This window comes from Rhincodon typus, chromosome 3 (genome assembly GCF_021869965.1).
Source record: "Rhincodon typus isolate 14 chromosome 3, sRhiTyp1.1, whole genome shotgun sequence".
NCBI classification, from domain to species: Eukaryota; Metazoa; Chordata; class Chondrichthyes; order Orectolobiformes; family Rhincodontidae; genus Rhincodon; species Rhincodon typus.
Genome location: NC_063334.1, coordinates 121,110,567 through 121,127,586, shown reverse-complemented (window position 1 = coordinate 121,127,586; position 17,020 = coordinate 121,110,567). Strand labels below are relative to the sequence as shown.

Genomic DNA, 17,020 nt, shown 5'->3' with positions numbered 1-17,020 from the left:
GTTGTCTGTAAATTAATGTGTATTGAGAGTAAAATCCAGACTAGCAATTGCCTTGCTGGCAATTATTAGTTAGATTTCTTCCGTTGACTTACATGTTTACATAATATCCAGATTATTTAAGGATTTAATTATCTGATGGCAATCACAGAGTTTCAAATAATTAAGAAGTTCAAATCTGTTTGACTATTTTAGTGACTTAATTCATGTCGTCATCTGTGCTCTCCCTGAAGTCAGGTCCTTGGCTCATCATCTGCTGATACTTCTTCCTGAACCACTTTCTTGGCAACTTTGTAAATGCTTATTTGGCCTTATCTTCCACTCTAAGGAGCAGGATGAGAAGGCAGGTCCTTAAGTCTACCTCAGTGGGAACTGAAATCAAATCCACACTCTGTGCGTAATTTTAAACCACAAGCTAGATATCAAGCTAACTGAGCTAACCAGCTCCTTCTGTGATTTATTGCATTGAGTTTTATCTGGTTTCTAACTGGTAACTGCTGCTTGGCCTTGTTAATTTGAATGAGTGAAGAATTGAAAAATACCCATTTATTCAGTTAACTACGCCGTTGATCTTGTCAATTCAAGGCTTTCTATGTTAGCTTGACAGTATGTATTGTAACTGTAGGTTGAGACAACTGACTTCCAATTAAGTCAACTTGATTCAGTGGTAATGTTTAGATTTGTGAAGTTATTACTTTCCTCAAAATTGTCTCGCTGGAAAGCAGTGTGTCCATTGACTAGTGAGGGTGATAGTCTTTTGCAGTTTACTTGCATGCCCTTTGGGTAAAAAGTTAAATCGAAACCTTTCTGTCCTCTGAACATAAGATTTTGTGGCACTATTTCAGAGAATAGTGGAGGGTTATTCCCAATGTTCTGGCCAATATCTCTCCTTCAATTAAAATTCCTAAACAGATGATTTAGTCGTTATTACATAGGAACTTGCTGTACTTAAATTGGCTACTGCATTTTCTATGTTATAATAGTGACTACCATTCAAACGTGTTTAATCGGCTACAAAGCACAGGATATGTTGTGATCATGGAAGGTACTATATATAAATGAAAGTTCTTTTGGATCATCACCAACCACCCTTTAATAGATTCCTCCTAATCTCAGTTGTAAAAGGTCAACCCTTTACTCTGAGGCTCAGATCCTAGTCTCTCTCACTAGTGGAAACATCTTTTCCAAACTCTATTGAGGCTTCTCCATATCTGTAAAATTCATTCCCCGCTCTCCGCATCCCCCCGCCCTGGCCCCATATTTCTCCATCAGTATAGACCCAACTCCTCATATGACAAGCCCTTCAAGCCTGTCACCGTTCTTGTCAACCTCCTCTAAATCCCTTCAAAAGCCAACACATCCCTCCTTAAGTACAGGTCTCAAACTGCTCACAGTATTCCAAATGCAGAATGACCATAGCCTTATACAGCCTCAGCAGTGCATCACTGCTCTTGTATTCTAGCCCTCTGGAAATGAATGCTAATATTGCATTTGCCTTCCTAATTGCCAGCTGAATCTGCGTGTAGACATTAAGAGAATCCTGAATTAGGAATCCAAAGACTTGACAGGATAGATGCAGAAAGGTTGTTTTCCCCGGTGGGAGAGTCTAGGACCAGAGGGCATTATCTCAGAATAAGGGGTCACATATTTAAATCAAAGAGAGAACTTCATCTCTGAGGGATATGAATCTGTGGAATTTAAGACTGAGATAGACAAATGGGAATAGAGGGTAAAAACTGAAAGAAGTCAGAACTGTTCTGAAGAAGGGTAACTCGATTTAAAACATTAACTCTGATTTCTCTCCAGAGATGCCAGACCTGCTGAGCTTTTGCAGCAATTTCTATTTTGGTTTGGGAATAGAGTGTTTTGGGGAAAAGGCAGGAATGTAGAGTTGAGGATTATCAGATCAGCTATGACCTCATTGCATGGTGGAGCAGACTCAAAGCTCTAAATGGCCTACTAGTGCTCTGTATCTTAGGGTTTAAGAGAGATTTTGAAACCATTTTACAGTCAGTCTGGAGGACACTCTTTAGGGGAAGTGGGAATAGGATCACGTGGAAGAATTTTACAGACAGTAATATGATTTTGAAGTAGGTCTTGTGAATTTTATAGAGTCGCATAGGAAACTGCACGGAAACAGACCCTTTGGTCCAACTCGTCCATGCCAACCAGATATCCACAATTAATCTAGTCCCATTTGCCAGCATTTGACCCATATCCCTCCAAACCCTTCCTATTCATATGCCCATCCAGGTGCCTTTTAAATGTTGTAATTGTATCATCCTCCATGACTTCATCTAGCAGTTCATTCCATATATGCACCACACTGTTCATGAAAAAGTTGCCTCTTAAGTCCCTTTTAAATCTTTCCCCTCTCACCTTAAACCTATGCCCTCTAGTTTTGCACTCCCGTACTCTAGGGAAAAAACCTTGACTATTAACCCGATCCATGCACCGCATGATTTTATAAACTTCTATAAGGTAACCCCTCAGCCTCTGACACTCCAGGGAAGACAGCCCCAGCCGATTCAGCCTCTCCATATAGCTCAAACCCTCCAACCCTGGCAACATCTTTATAAATCTTTTCTGAACCCTTTCATATTTAACAACATCTTTCCTATTAGCAAGGAGACCAGAACTGAACACAGTATTCCAAAAATGCTCTAACCAATGTCCTGTACAGCTGCAACATGACCTTCCAACTCCTATACTCAATGCACTGACTAATAAAGGCAAGCATACCAAACACCTTCTTCGCTACCTTGTCTACCTGTGACTTCACTTTCAAGGAACTATGAACCTGCACTCCAAGGTCCCTTTGTTCAGCAACACTCCCCTGGATCTTACCATTAATGATTTGGATAAGGGAACAAAATATAGCATCTCAAAGTTTGCAGATGATACCAAGTTGGGTGGGAGGGTGAACTGTGAAAAGGATGTCGATATCCCTCATGATCTGCACAGATTGGGTGAGTGGGCAGATCAATGGCAGATGCAGTATAATTTGGATAACAATGAGGTTATTCACTTTGGAAGCAAAAACAAGAAGGTAGATTACTAACTGGCTGTAAATTGGGAGAGTAGACTGTGCAGCGGGACCTGGGTTGTCTTTGTGTACCAGTTGCTAAGGGTAAGCATGCAGGTGCAGCAGGCAGTAAAAAAGGCAAATGGTATGTTGGCCTTCATTGGAAGCGATGTTGAGCACAGGAGCAGGAATGTGTTGTTGCAATTATAAAGGGCCTTGGTGAGGACACAGCTGATATTGTGTGCAGTTTTGGTCTCCTTTTCTGAGTAACGATGCTCTAGGCTTCGAGGGAGTGCAGCAAAGGTTTACCAGGCTGAATCTGGAAATGGTGGGACTGACGTCTGACAAGAGATTGCCTAGGTTAGGATTGTTTTTGCTGGAGTTCAGACGAATGAGAGGGGATCACATAGAGACTTATAAAATTCTAACAGGACTAGAGAGGGTAGATGCAGGGAGGATGTTTCCAATGGTGGGTGTGTCCAGAACTAGGGGTCACAGTCTGAGGATTCAGAGTATACCATTTAGGATGGAGACGAGGAGACATTTCTTCACCCAAAGAGTGGTGAGCCTGTGGATTCATCACCACAGGAAGTAGTTGATGCCAAAACATTGAATGTGTTCAAGAAGTGGCTGGATATAGCACTTGGGGCAAATGGGATGAAAGGTTATGGGGCGAAAGTTGGATTAGGCTATTGATTTGGATGATTAGCCATGATTGTGATGAATGGCAGAGCAGGCTCGAAGGACCAAATGGCCTCCTCGTGCTCCTGTCTTCTGTGTTTCTATGAATTAAGTGTATAAGTCCTGCCTTGATTTATCCTATCAAAATGTAGCACTTCGCATTTATCTCTATTAAATTCCATCTGTCATTCCCTGGCCCATTGGCGTATCTGATCAAGGTCCCATTGTACTCTGAGGTAACCACCTTCACTGTCCACTACACCATCAATTTTGGTGTCATCTACAAATTTACTAACCATATCTCCTATATTCACATCCAGATCATTTATATAAACGACAAAAAGCAGTGAACCCAGCACCGATCCCTGTGGCACACCACTGATCAAAGCCCTCCAGTCCAAAAAGCAACCTTCCACCACCACCCTCTGTCTCCTACCTTCTAGCCAGTTTTGTATCCAAATGGCTGGTTCTCCCTGTATTCTATGTGATCTAACCTTGAATATTCATTAAAGATAGACAACCCTAATCATATTTTGCTCAAAGGAAAAGAATTATGCTTCTGCGCAGTGATAAACAATGAAACTGCCAGCACCTACCCAACTGATGAATTTCTAAATTCAGTAATTCTTCAAAGGAGTTTTGCTGAGTCCATGCCACTTTTTCTTCAAAAGGTAAGAGGATGGTTGGCAAAAGTAGACAACTCTAAAAGAGCAGCTGTTCTATTTTAATCTAGCTCAATTATGTTGCACTATATCACTTGCTATATGGAATTTGGGAGATTAACGTTCCTGAAACCAGCTTCTTGCTGATAGAGCAGAAAATAAGAGGATTCAGTATTGACTTTTAGGCCAGTTAATATCTGACAGCAGAGCAGGCTGTACTTAACTTCAAAGTGCATTTTATAATAATTTTGCATGAAGTCAACAGATAAAGGTGGTCTTCAAGTATCTTCTGGCTACGTTGAAAGCCACACTACCTAATTTGCTTTGAGATGATGGTTGTTTGTACACAGTGCCTTGATGACCCAAAAATTTCTTCCAGGTTGTGAAATTGATCATGTACTACCTGCCAAACAGTATGTCACATCAGCTGAGCAGTTCCTTGATGTCGAATTGTGTAGGTCATTGAATCATTTGATGGTAATTTCGTTCTGTTTATTCAGGGTGAGTTGGTGACTGCATCAAAGGCAATCATTGAGAAGGAATATCAACCACGGGTAATCGTGAGCACTGCCCCAAATCCCTTCAACAAACTGACAGACCGTGAACTTGATGAGTACCGGAAAGAAGTTGAACGCAAGCAGAAGGGGCCTGAAGGCAAGTTGTTAATAATTGTTTTAAAAACCTGTTGATTTGATTTTTGTTTTAGACTTGTTAAACATTAAGTGTAATCTGATTTAACTAATAGCCTGTTCAGGTATACTTTGTACACGTGATACAGTCAAACAGCTGCAGATTGGTACTTTTCAGCACTATTATATCTAAAGCAGTTTAGCACGAAAAATTTAAATCAGTTTTGATCAGTTGTTTGCCATGACAGTTTGTCCCAATAGCAGCTACTTCCACCTCGCAATTTTGAGGCAACATCTGTTTGGGAAAGAGGTTGCTCAGTTTCTGTTTTATTAAATTGTGGTGCAGTCAAATAGCTGCAGATTGCATAAATGCACTACACCTGATTAAAACGGTACTTGGTACTTTTCACCACTTTTACGTCAAAAACAGATTAGCACTAAAAATTTCCTTCCCTAAAGGACATCAGTGAACCAGATAGGATTTTCAACAGCTGACTGTGGGTACATGGTTGCCATTAAGCTACTTTTTGTTCCAGAGTTTTTTTTCCTATTGAATTTCTATCTAGAAGGAATTGATAGATATAAATCAAAAGGCAATCTGAATGTGTCACATGCTGGTTTAAAACAAAACATATATTACTGCTGAAGGGTCAGAAGAAATTGGAAGAGGATTGAGGTATCGCTTCATACATCTGAAGGTGATTTCAGATCTGATCATTGCTGTCACTGATGCATGGTTGAGAGAGGGGCAGGATTGACAGCTCAATATTCCAGGATGTAGAGTCTTCAGGGAAGAAGGTAAAACGGGAATGGGTGTCATAATATTGATCAGGGAATGGAGTAGAGCAGTGAGAAGGAATAACGTGTTAGAAGGCTCCTCATATGAAGCCATATGGGTAGAACTTAAAAACTAAAATGTTGCAATCATATTGCTGGGAGTGTACATAAGCGCCCTAACAGTCCAAGAGAAATAGAAGAGCAGAGACGCACACATGGGCAAATTTCAGAAGTGTAAAAGTAATACGGTCGTGATTAATAGGATCATTTAAATATACCTGTGTCCATTGGAGACCTGCAGGGATCAGTGTCGGGCCGTTGCAGTTTGTAGTATATATAATCAATTTAGACTTGAATATGGGAGCGCTGATCAGTAAGTGTGAGCTTGATACAAAAACTGATGATGTGGTAAATAGTGAAGAGGATAGCCTTAGATTACAGGATAAAGAGTCACACAACACGGAAACAGGCCCTTTGGCCCAACCCATCCATGCTGACCAGGTTTCCTAAACTTAAGTATCCCAATTTACCTGTGTTTGGCCCATATCCCTCTAAACCTTTCCTATCCATGTACCTGTTCAAATGTCTTTTAAATGTTGTAATTGTACCTGCCTCTACCACTTCCTCTGGCGCTCGTTCCATATATGCACCACCCTCTGTGTGAAAAAGTTGCCCCTCTGGTCCCTTCTACATAAGAACACAAGCAGTTGGAGTAGGAGTAGGCCATCTGGCCCATCAAGCCTGCTCCGCCTTTCAATAAGATCATAACTAATCTTTTCATGGACTCAGCTCCATGTTCTGCCTGCTCACCATAACCCTTAATTCCTTTGCAGTTCAATAATCTATCTATCTTTGCTTTTAAAAACATTCAATGAGTTAGCCTCAACTGCTTCACTGGGCAGGAAATTTCACCCTTTGAGTGAAGAAGTTCCTCCTCAACTCTGTCCTAAATCTACTCTCCCTAATTTTGAGGCTGTGCACCCTAGTTCTAGTTTTGCCCGCCAGTGGAAACAACCTTTCTGCTTCTATCTTATCTAATCCCTTCATAATTTGTTTCAGTAAGATTCCCCCTCATTCTTCTAAATTCCAATGGGCATTGTGCTAATCTACTCAATATCTCCTCATAAGCCAACTCTGTCAATTCCGAATCAACCTAATGAACCTCCTCTGTATTCCCTCCAGTGCCAGTACATCCTTTCTCAATTAAGGAGACCAAAACTGTACACGGTACTCCAGGTGTGGCCTCACCAGCACCCTGTACAGCTGCAGCATAATCTCCATCACTCTAGCAATCAAGGACCGTATTTCTTTTGCCTATTTAATTACCTGCTGCACCTGCAAACCAATGTTTTATGATTCATGCACAAGGACACTGAGGTCCCTCTGCACAGCAGCATGCTGCAACTTTTTGCCATTTAAATAATAGTCCATTTTGTTGTTATTGCTACCAAAATGGATGATGTCACATTTACCAACATCATACTCCATCTGCCAGACCCTTGCACACTCACTTAATCTATATCCCTCTGCAGATTTTGTGCACTTTGGCTTACCGCTCATTTTAAATCTTTGTCCTCTCACTTAAACCTGTGCCCTCTAGTTTGAGACTCTTCTACCATGGGGAAAAGACCTTGGCTATTGACCTTATCTATTCTCCTCATGATTTTATGAACCTCAGCCTCCTATGCTGCAGGGGAAAAATCTCCCAGCCTATTCAGCCTCTCCTTATGACTCAAACCTTCCAGTCTCTGGAACATCCTTATAAATTTGCACCCTTTCTAGTTTAGTGATATCCTTCTTATATCAGGGCGACCAAAATTGTGTGCAGTACTCCAAATATGACCTTAGTAATATCTTGTACAGCTGCAAAAAAAAAAAAAATCCCACTCCAGTACTGAGTGCCCTGACCAATGAAGGCAACCATGCCAAACTCCCTCTTCATCACCCTGTCTATCTGACGCCACTTTCAAGGAGCTATGTACTTTCACCCCCTAGGTCTTCCTGTTTGACAACATTCCCCAGGACCCCATCATTAACTCTATACGTTCTGCCCTGGTTTGTCTTCTCAAAATGTAACACCTCACATTTATCTGAATTAGGGTCCATCTGCCATTCCTTCGCCCACTAGCCTAGTTGATCAAGATCCTGTTATTCTCTGAGATAAACTTCTTCACTGTCCACTCTACCACCAATTTTGGTGTCATCTGCAAACTTACCAACCATATCTCCTGTATTCTATCCAAATTGTTTATATGCATGACAAACAACAGTGGACCCAGCACTGACCTTTGCATCACACCGCTGGTCACAGGCCTCCAGTCTAAACAAAAACCCTCCACCATCACCTCCTGTCTCCTACTGTCAAGCCAATCTTGTATGCAGTTGGCTCGCTCTTCCTAGAACCCATGTGATCTAATTTTAACTAGTCTACCATGCGGAATCTTGTCGAAGGCCGTGCTAAAGTGAATGTAGACAATGTCTGCTGTGCTGCCTTCATCTGTCGTCTTGGTCACCTCTTCAAAACATTCAATCAAATTTGTGAGACCGGATTTACCATGCAAAAAATCATGCTAACTCTACATAATCAGATCTTGCCTTTCCAAATGCATGTAGATCCTCTCTCTCAGAATCCTCTTCAACAACTTAGCCACCACTGACGTCAGGTTAACTGGTCTATAATTCCTCGCCTTTTCCTTGTAGCCTTTCTTAAATTATGGCACAACATTAGCCATTCAAGTCTTCCAGCACCTCACCTGTGGCTGTCAGTGATACAATTATCTCTGCTAGGGTCTTCGCAATTTCTTCCTGAGCTTCCCACAATGTCCTGGGATGCACTTGATCAGGTCCCAAGGGTTTCTCTACCTTTGTGTTTTAAGATCGCCAGCACCTCCCTTTTGTAACGTGAACTGTTTTCAAAACAACATTATTTACTTTCCTGAGGTCCCTAGCTTCCATGTCTTTTCCTGCGATAAATACTGATGAGAAATATTTGTTTGGATCTCTCCCACCTCCTGTGGTTCCACACATAGACGGTCTCGTTTATCTTTAAGGGGCCCTAAGGGGAAGAGGAGTTAAACAGATATTTTCCATCAGTCTTTACAGTGGAAGATTTTTCAAACATTCCATTACTACTAAAGAATACAGGGGAGGACTTAAGGACCAGTACCATCACCATCACTAGCGAAGTAGCATTAGTCATAATTAAGCGGGCCAAAGACAGATAAATCCCTTGGCCCAGATGGTGTCCATCGAGTATCCTAAAAGAGATAGTGGATGCATTGGCTGTAATTTTTGACAAGTCCTTGGACTCTGAAAAAGTAACAGAGGATTAAAGAACTGCCATGTGACATCCCTATTCAGAAAGGGAAAAAGGCAAAAAGTAGGTAACTATAGGCCAATTAGCCTAACATGTATTGTTGGAAAAATGTTGGAATCAGCTATTAAGAAAGTAATAGCAGTACATTTGGAAAATCCTAATCTAATCAAGCCAAAAGAACCGCGGATGCTGTAAATCAGAAGCAAAAACAAATTGTAGGAATAACTCAGCAGATCTGGCAGCATCTGTGAAGAGAAATCAGAATGTTTTGAGGAAGGGTCACCAGACCCGAAACATTAAGTCTGATTTCTCTTCGCAGATGCTGCCAGACCTGCTGAGTTTCTCCAAGAATTTGTTTTTGTTTCTAATTTAATCAAGCAGAGTCAGTATGGCTTTGTGATAGGAGAATTGTATCTGGCTAATTTATTAGAGTTTTTCGAGGCAGTCTCAACCAGAGTGGGTAGAGGGAAACCAGTGACGTACTTGCACTTTCAGTGTTCAACAAGGTACCTTGCAGAAGGTTGTCATAAGATAAGAGCCCATATTGTCAAAGGTCATATATAGGTATAGAGAATTGGCTGGAAACAGCAATGAGAGATAAGGAATTCTTCTCAGCTTGGCAACTTGTAACCAGTTGGGTTCCACAGGGATGAGTGCTGGAACTACAACTGTTTATAATATATACTAATTACTTGGAGGAAGGAGGCAAGTGCACTGTGGTTAAGTTTGCAGACGACACAAAAATAGGTGGAGAAGAAAGTTACAAGAGGTATGCAAACAGTTTACACTGATATTGATCGGTTAAGTGAGTGGGCAAAAGGTATGGAATGTAATGTAGGAAAATGTGAAGTTGTTAATTTTGGAAGGAAGACCAAAAGAACAATATTATTTAAATGGGAAAGAAAATTGCAGAAAGCTGCAACACAAAGAAACTTGAGGGTTCTTGTGAACAAATCACAAAGGTAGCACACAAGTGTTGCAAGTAATCAGAAAGGCTGATGGAATGTTGGCCCTTATTTCAATGGGGTTAGACCATAAGAGTAGAGAATTATTACTGCAACTGTATAAGGTGCTGATGAGACCATATCTGGAGTACTGTGAGCAGTTTTGGGGTTCCCTTATTTAAGGAAAGATATCGCTTCATTGGAGGCAGTTCAGAGAAGGATGATTCGCTAGGATGATCCCCGGTATGGAGGGATTGTCTTATGAGCAAAAGCTAAACAGGTTGGGACTCTACTCATTGTAGCTTAGAAGAATGATAGGTGATCTCATTGAAACATAACAGATTCTTAAGGTGCTTGACAACGTAAATGCTGAGGCGATCTTTCCCCTTATGCGACAGTCTAGAACCAGAGTGCATAATCTCAGAATAAAAGAGCACTCATTTAAGACTGAGATGAAGAGGAATTTATTCTGAGGGTTGCGAGTCTTTGGAACCCCTGTTGCAGAGAGCTGCGGGGTCTGAGTCCTTGTGTACATTTAAGGCTGAGATAGATTTTCAATCAGAAATGGAATCAAGGGTTACAGGGCAAGGGCAGGAAAATGGAAGTGAGGAATGTCAGATCAACCACGATCCTATTGAATGGTGGAATATGCCCAAGGGACCAAGTAGCCTAATCTTCTTCATATTCCTTATGGTCTATTATAGATGGGCTGATAAATAGCAAATGGACTTCAATATGGATAAGTGAGAGATGATGAACTTGGGCTGGAGAAGCAAGGCAAGGGAATATGTAATGAATGGTTGGACCCTGGGAAGCACTGAGGATCAGAGGGACCTTGATGTGCATTTCTACCGGTGCCATAAAGTAGTGGGACAGGTAGATAAAATTGTTAGGAAGGCATACGGCAAACTTGTCTTTATTAGCCCACATAGAGAGTTTAAGATCAGGGAGGTTGTGGTGGAATTCTATAAAACGTTGGTTAAGTCACAGCAAGAGTATTGTGTTCAGTCCTGGAATCCACATTACAGGAGGGATGTGATTGCACTGGAGAGGATGTAGAGGAGATTTGCCAGGATGTTGCCTGTGCTGGAGAGTTTCAGTTATGAAGAGAGATTGAATAGCTGGGGTTGTTTTCCTTGAGCAGAGGAGACTAAGGTTGGGTGGTGTAGGAGACAGGGTATGTGATTGAAATATAAAGAGAGGAACTTATCTCTTTGGTGGAGGGAATCAATGACAAGGAACATAGATTTAAAGTAAGGAGCAGGAATTTTTGAGGAGATGTGAGGGGAAAAGGTTTTTCACTGAGGTTGGTAGGAATCTCAAACTCACTGCTTGTAAGAGGGATGGAGGCAGAAACTCTCATAAAATTTAAGAAGCACTTTGATGTGCACTTGCAATGCCAATATATAAAGGGTACAGGTCAAGTGCTGAAAAATGGACCAGACTAGTTAGGTTATTTTTGACCCATAGACTCTATGGGCCAAAGGCCTTTTTCGTGTATTGTAGACCTTGTGACTCCATGGTTACGTTATTTACTATAAGAGAGAAGGGCTTGACATAGAACAGCCGAGGAAAGGTTATTGTACGTGATGGGAAACTTTTATAATACAACACAAAAATCAGATTATAAAGGCTCATTCCTTGTAAGTAGTGGGAATGAAATATGAACTTTCAAACTCTGAGAACATGGCAGAATCTACTGATTGTGACGTGTCATGTATTCCGCAAACCATGAGTTATAGAGTCATAGAGTCATACAACATGGAAACAGGTCCTTCGGCCCAAATTGGTCCGTGCTGACCATGGTGCCCACTCAGCTAGTTCAAATTGCCCGCATTTGGTCCATATCCGTCTAAACCCTTTCCATCCATGTGCCTATCCAAATGTTCTTTAAATGTTGCTATTGTACCTGCCTCAACCACTTTTTCTGGTAGCCCATTCCATATACACACCACTGTCTGTGTGAAGAAGTTGTCCCTCAGGTCCTCCTTAAATCTTTGCCCTCTCACCTTAAACCTATGCCCTCCAGTTTTCAATTCCCTGGAAAAAGACTATATGCATTCATCCTGTTTATGCCCCTCATGATTTTGTGCACCTCAATAAGGTCACCCCTTATTCTCCTATGTTCCAAGGAATAATGTCCTATCCTGTCCAAACTCTCCCTATAACTCAGTCCTACTAGTTCTGGCCTCATGAATCTCCTTTGCATACTTTCCAGTTTAACTATGTCTTTCCAATAACAGGGTGACCTAAACTGTACACAATACTCCAAGTGCAGCCTCACCAATGACTTATACAACTATAACATAACGTCCCAACTCCTATACTCAATACCTCGACCAATGAAGGCCAGCACGGTGGCTCAGTGGTTAGCACTGCTGCCTCACAGCGCCAGGGACTGAGGTTCAATTCCACCCTCGGGTGACTGTCTGTGTGGAGATTGCACATTCTCCCCGTGTCTGCGTGGGTTTCCTCTGGGTGCTCCGGTTTCCTCCCACAGTCCATAGATGTGCAGGTTAGGTGGATTGGCCATGCTAAATTGCCCGTAGTGTTCAGGGATGTGTAGCTTAGGTAGGCTATAGGGAAATGGGTCTGGGTGGGATGCTCCAAGGGTCGGTGTGGACTTGTTGGGCCAAAGGGCCTGTTTCCACACTGTAGGGATTCTATGATAGCATACTAAATGCCTTCTTCACCACCTTGTCTACCTGTGATGCCGCTTTCAACAAACTATGTACTTGTACTGCTAAGTCCCTGTGTTCCCTAACTCTCCCCAGGACCTTGCCATTTACTGTACAAGTCCTACCTAGGTTTGACTTTCCAAAGTGCAACACCTCACACTTATCTGCATTGAATTGCATTTGCCAATCCTCAGCCACTTCCCCATCTGATTAAGATCCCTCCATAATTTTTGATAACTTTCTTCACTATCAATGATACCTCCTAATTTTGTATCATCCACAAACTTAGTAATCATGCCTTGTACATTCACATGCAGATCATTTATGTAAATAACAAAAGTCCCAGCATCGATCCGTGTGGCACACCATTAGTGATAGGCCTCCAGTCCAAGAAACAACCTTCAACCATCACCCTCTGCTTCCTACCATCAAGCCAATTTTGAATCCAATTAGCTAGCTTTCCCTGGAACCCATGCGACCTAACTGTCATGATTAGCCTGCCCTGCAGAACTATGTCAAAGGCCTTACTAAAGTCCATAGAGACAACATCCACTGCCTTACCTTCATCCATCCTCTTGGTTACCTCTTCGAAAAATTCTAAAAGATTTGTCAGACGTGACTTCCCACACACAAATCCATGCTGACTATCCCTAATCAGACCTTGACTATCCAAAAGTTGGTTGATTCTGTCCTTCAGTATCCTCTCCAATAACTTGCCTACCACTCGTGTCAGGCTCACTGGCCTGTAGTTCCCTAGCTTGTCTTTTCTACCTTTCTTAAATAATAGAACAACATTAGCCACCCCACCCTCCAGTCTTCTGGAACTTCATCAGTGGCTAAAGATGAAGCAAAAATCTCTGCAAGGGCCTCTGCAATTTCTTCCCTAGCCTCCCACAATATCCGAGAATGGACTTGATCAGGCCCAGGGGATTTATCCACCTTAATTCACTTTATGGTTACAGAAATCTCCTCTCTGGTAATGCGTATGCGGTCCAAAACATCCCTACATTTTTCCCTCATTTCCTTAGCATCCATGATTCTTCCTCAGTAAACACTGAGGAGAAATATTCATTAAAAATCTCCCCCATCTCCTGTGGCTCCACACACAGATGGCCATGCATTCTACAACTTGGAACTAGAGATGCAGGACTTATGAACTCAGGAAATATATATACTGATCGTGAAGAAGTATTCTCATGTGGGGATCATTTGCCCAAAGTAGGTTCATGGGTAGTTTACCAGCCAGCAATGTCAGTTGAACTGGAGGGTGCCACTGAAAATGAGATGTGAAAGCATCTGGCTGGGTGTCAAAGATGTGGTACAAGAAGTGCAAGCCACTTGTCAACATGAAACTAGAAAACACAGTTCGAGTACTGATTCGGGGACACTTTTAGGAGGAAATGGTCACATACAGTAGAGAGGATTCCTAGCATACGTCATGATAGTCGTCCAGGGAGAGATTGAATGATAAAAAAGGTCTGCAACTGGACAAGGCAACCGGGTCATATGGGTAATGCAGAGCATTACTCTGACAACGGATAAAAGTAGTAGACAGTGGTGAAGAAGGCTTTTTACATTATTGCCTTCATTGTCAGAGCATTGAGTAAAGAAGTTGGGATGTCATGTTGCAGCCATGCAAGATATTGGTGAGGCCACATTTGAATCCTGTGTATAATTCTGGTCGCCTGTAGAAGGATGTTGTTAAACTAGAAAGGGTACAGAAAAAAAATTGCAAGAATGTTGCTAGGACTGGAGGGTTTGAAATAAAAGGAGAAGTTGAATAGGCTGGTACTGTTTTTTCTCTGGCACGCAGAGGTTGAGGAGTGATATTTACAGAGGTTTATAAATCATGAGGGACATAGATAAGGTGAATAGCCAAAGTCTTTTCCAAGGTTAGGGGAATCCGAAACTGGGGGGCATAGATTTAAGGTGAGAGGGGAAAAATTTAAAAGGGAAGGGCAACTTTTTCCACATGCAGGGTGTTACATGTTTGGAATGAATTTCTGGAGAAAGTGTTGGAGGCAGGTACAGTTACAACATTTTAAAAGACATTTGGACAGGTACACGGATAGGAAAGGTTTAGAGGGATATGGGTCAAAGGCAGGCAAATGGGGCTAGTTCAGTTTAGGATAACTGGATGGCATGGATATGTTGGACCGAAGGGTCTGTTTCTGTGCTGCATAACCGTATGACTCTGATAGTCCCCATTATTGAAGGTGCTTGTGGCTTCTAGTTGAATGAAAATTAGAGTAATAAAAGAGGCTAAACTAAGCGTTACAGAACTGGAAAGATTTCGGTTTATATTTGGAGGTTGAAATGACCAGTGTACAAGGATACCCAGGTCCCTTTTGTATATCAACCTTTCCCAATCTATTTCAATTGAAATAATACCCTGCCATTTCTCCTATTGAAGTGGACAACTTCACATTTATTCATCTGCAATGTATTTGTCCACTCACTCAACTTGCCCAAATTGCCCTCAAGTTTCCTTACATTCTCCTCACAGGTCACATTCATACTTAGTTTGATATCAACAGCAAACTTGAAAATATTACGCTTGGTTTCCTCATTTGAATTGTTGACATATATTGTGACTGGCTGAAGCGCAATCACTAATCTCAACGATATCGCACTTTCACTACGTTACACTCCAAAAACAATCTGTTTATTTTCCTTGTTTCTTGTCTGCTAACCAGTTCTCAATCCCTGCCTGTATATTACCACCATTCCCTTGTGTTTTGATTTTGCAGGCTAACCTCTTATGTGAAACATTACAAAAAACCATAAGATGTAGGAGCAGAAGCAGGCCATTCAGCCGATGGAGCCTACTACATCATTCAGTGAGATCATGCCTGATCTGATCTTCCACACTACTTTCCTGCCTTTTCCCCATAATCCATGATTTTCTTACTGATGAAAAAGTCTGTCTTTTTTATTTTATTTTATAGAATCCCTACAGTGTGGAAACAGGCCCTTCGGCCCAACAAGCCCACACCGACCCATTCCCCTATAAACCCACTTAATCTACACATCCCTGAACGCTATGGGCAATTTAGCATGGCCAATCCACCTAGCCTGCACATCTTTGGACTGTGGGAGGAAACCGGAGCATCCGGAGAAAACCCACACAAACACGGGGAGAATGTGCAAACTCCACACAGACAGTTGCCGGAGTGTGGAAATGAACCCAGGTCCCTGGCCCTGTGAGGCAGCAGCGCTAACACTGAGCCACCGTCTGTCTTAGCCTTGAATATACTTAACGACAGATTCTCTGCAGTCCTGTACAGTAAAGAATTCCATAGATTCACTACCCTCTAAGAAGAAATTCCTTCTCATCTCTGTCTTGTATGTGAGATCACTTACTCTGGTATTATGCCATCTGGCCCTAGACTTTCGCAATGGTAAACAGTGTCTCAGCATTTACTGTTTCAAGCCTCCTAAGAATCTTGTATGCTTCAACAGGATTGCTTCTCATTCTTCTTAAATCCAGTGAGCACAGGCCCAACCTATGTAACCTCTCCTTGTGCTCAGGATCAACCTAGTGAGCATTCTCTGGGCTGCCTCCAATGCCTGTATATTTTTCCTTAAATAAAGGGACCCAAATTGATGCGTTTCTGAAAACCCAAGTACACCACATCCATTGCTTCCCCCTCATCTATTTAACTAGTTATGTCCTCCAAAAGACTTATTAACTTTGTCAAACACGATTTTCCTTTCAAAAGTCCATGTTAGGAATTTTTTTAATACTGTTGGTATTCCCCAACTGTCATGCTTTTCCAGCTTTTATAATAGACTCTGGCATTTTCCCTACTTTTTTTTCCACTCTTGGGATATGGGCATCACAGGCTGGACCAGCATTCATTGCCTGTCCCTACTCGCCCTTGAGTCAGTGGTGGTAGGTTGCCTTTCTGAATTGCTGCAGTCTATTTGGTATAGAAACACTCAGTGCCATTAGGGAGGAAGTTGCTGGATTTTGGCTCAGTAACACTGAAGGAGCAACCTGTGTGTTTCCAAGTCTAGATGTTCAGTCACTTGGAGGGGAAGTTTCAGGTGTTGTTCCCATTATCCATAGCCCTGGACCTTCTAGATCACAATCATCATAGGTTTGGAAGGTGCTGGCTGAGGAATTGATGATAAGTTGATCAGTCTGGAATTCCCAGTTTTCTCCTAATTCTTCTTCAGCATAGTTGCATTACACTTGCTACCCTATACATCTGGTAATGTTTCAGAATCCACAGAAAACAACATCAGTAGAGGACAATTGTATGTGGAGGATAATTGTATGTAGATGAGCACTTGAAATGTCATTAC

The 17,020-nt window shown here is 41.9% G+C and overlaps 1 protein-coding gene across 1 annotated transcript in view; it reads left to right on the top strand.

Moving 5' to 3' along the window:
* The window catches only part of LOC109917035 (adducin 1 (alpha)), a 99,457-nt gene that overhangs the window by 64,712 nt on the left and 17,725 nt on the right, over positions 1-17,020 (top strand). Inside the window, exon 6 of the mRNA XM_048594118.1 lies at positions 4,824-5,019. Within this exon, the coding sequence (XP_048450075.1) occupies positions 4,824-5,019 (196 nt within the window). The remainder of the gene's footprint in view (positions 1-4,823; positions 5,020-17,020) is intronic.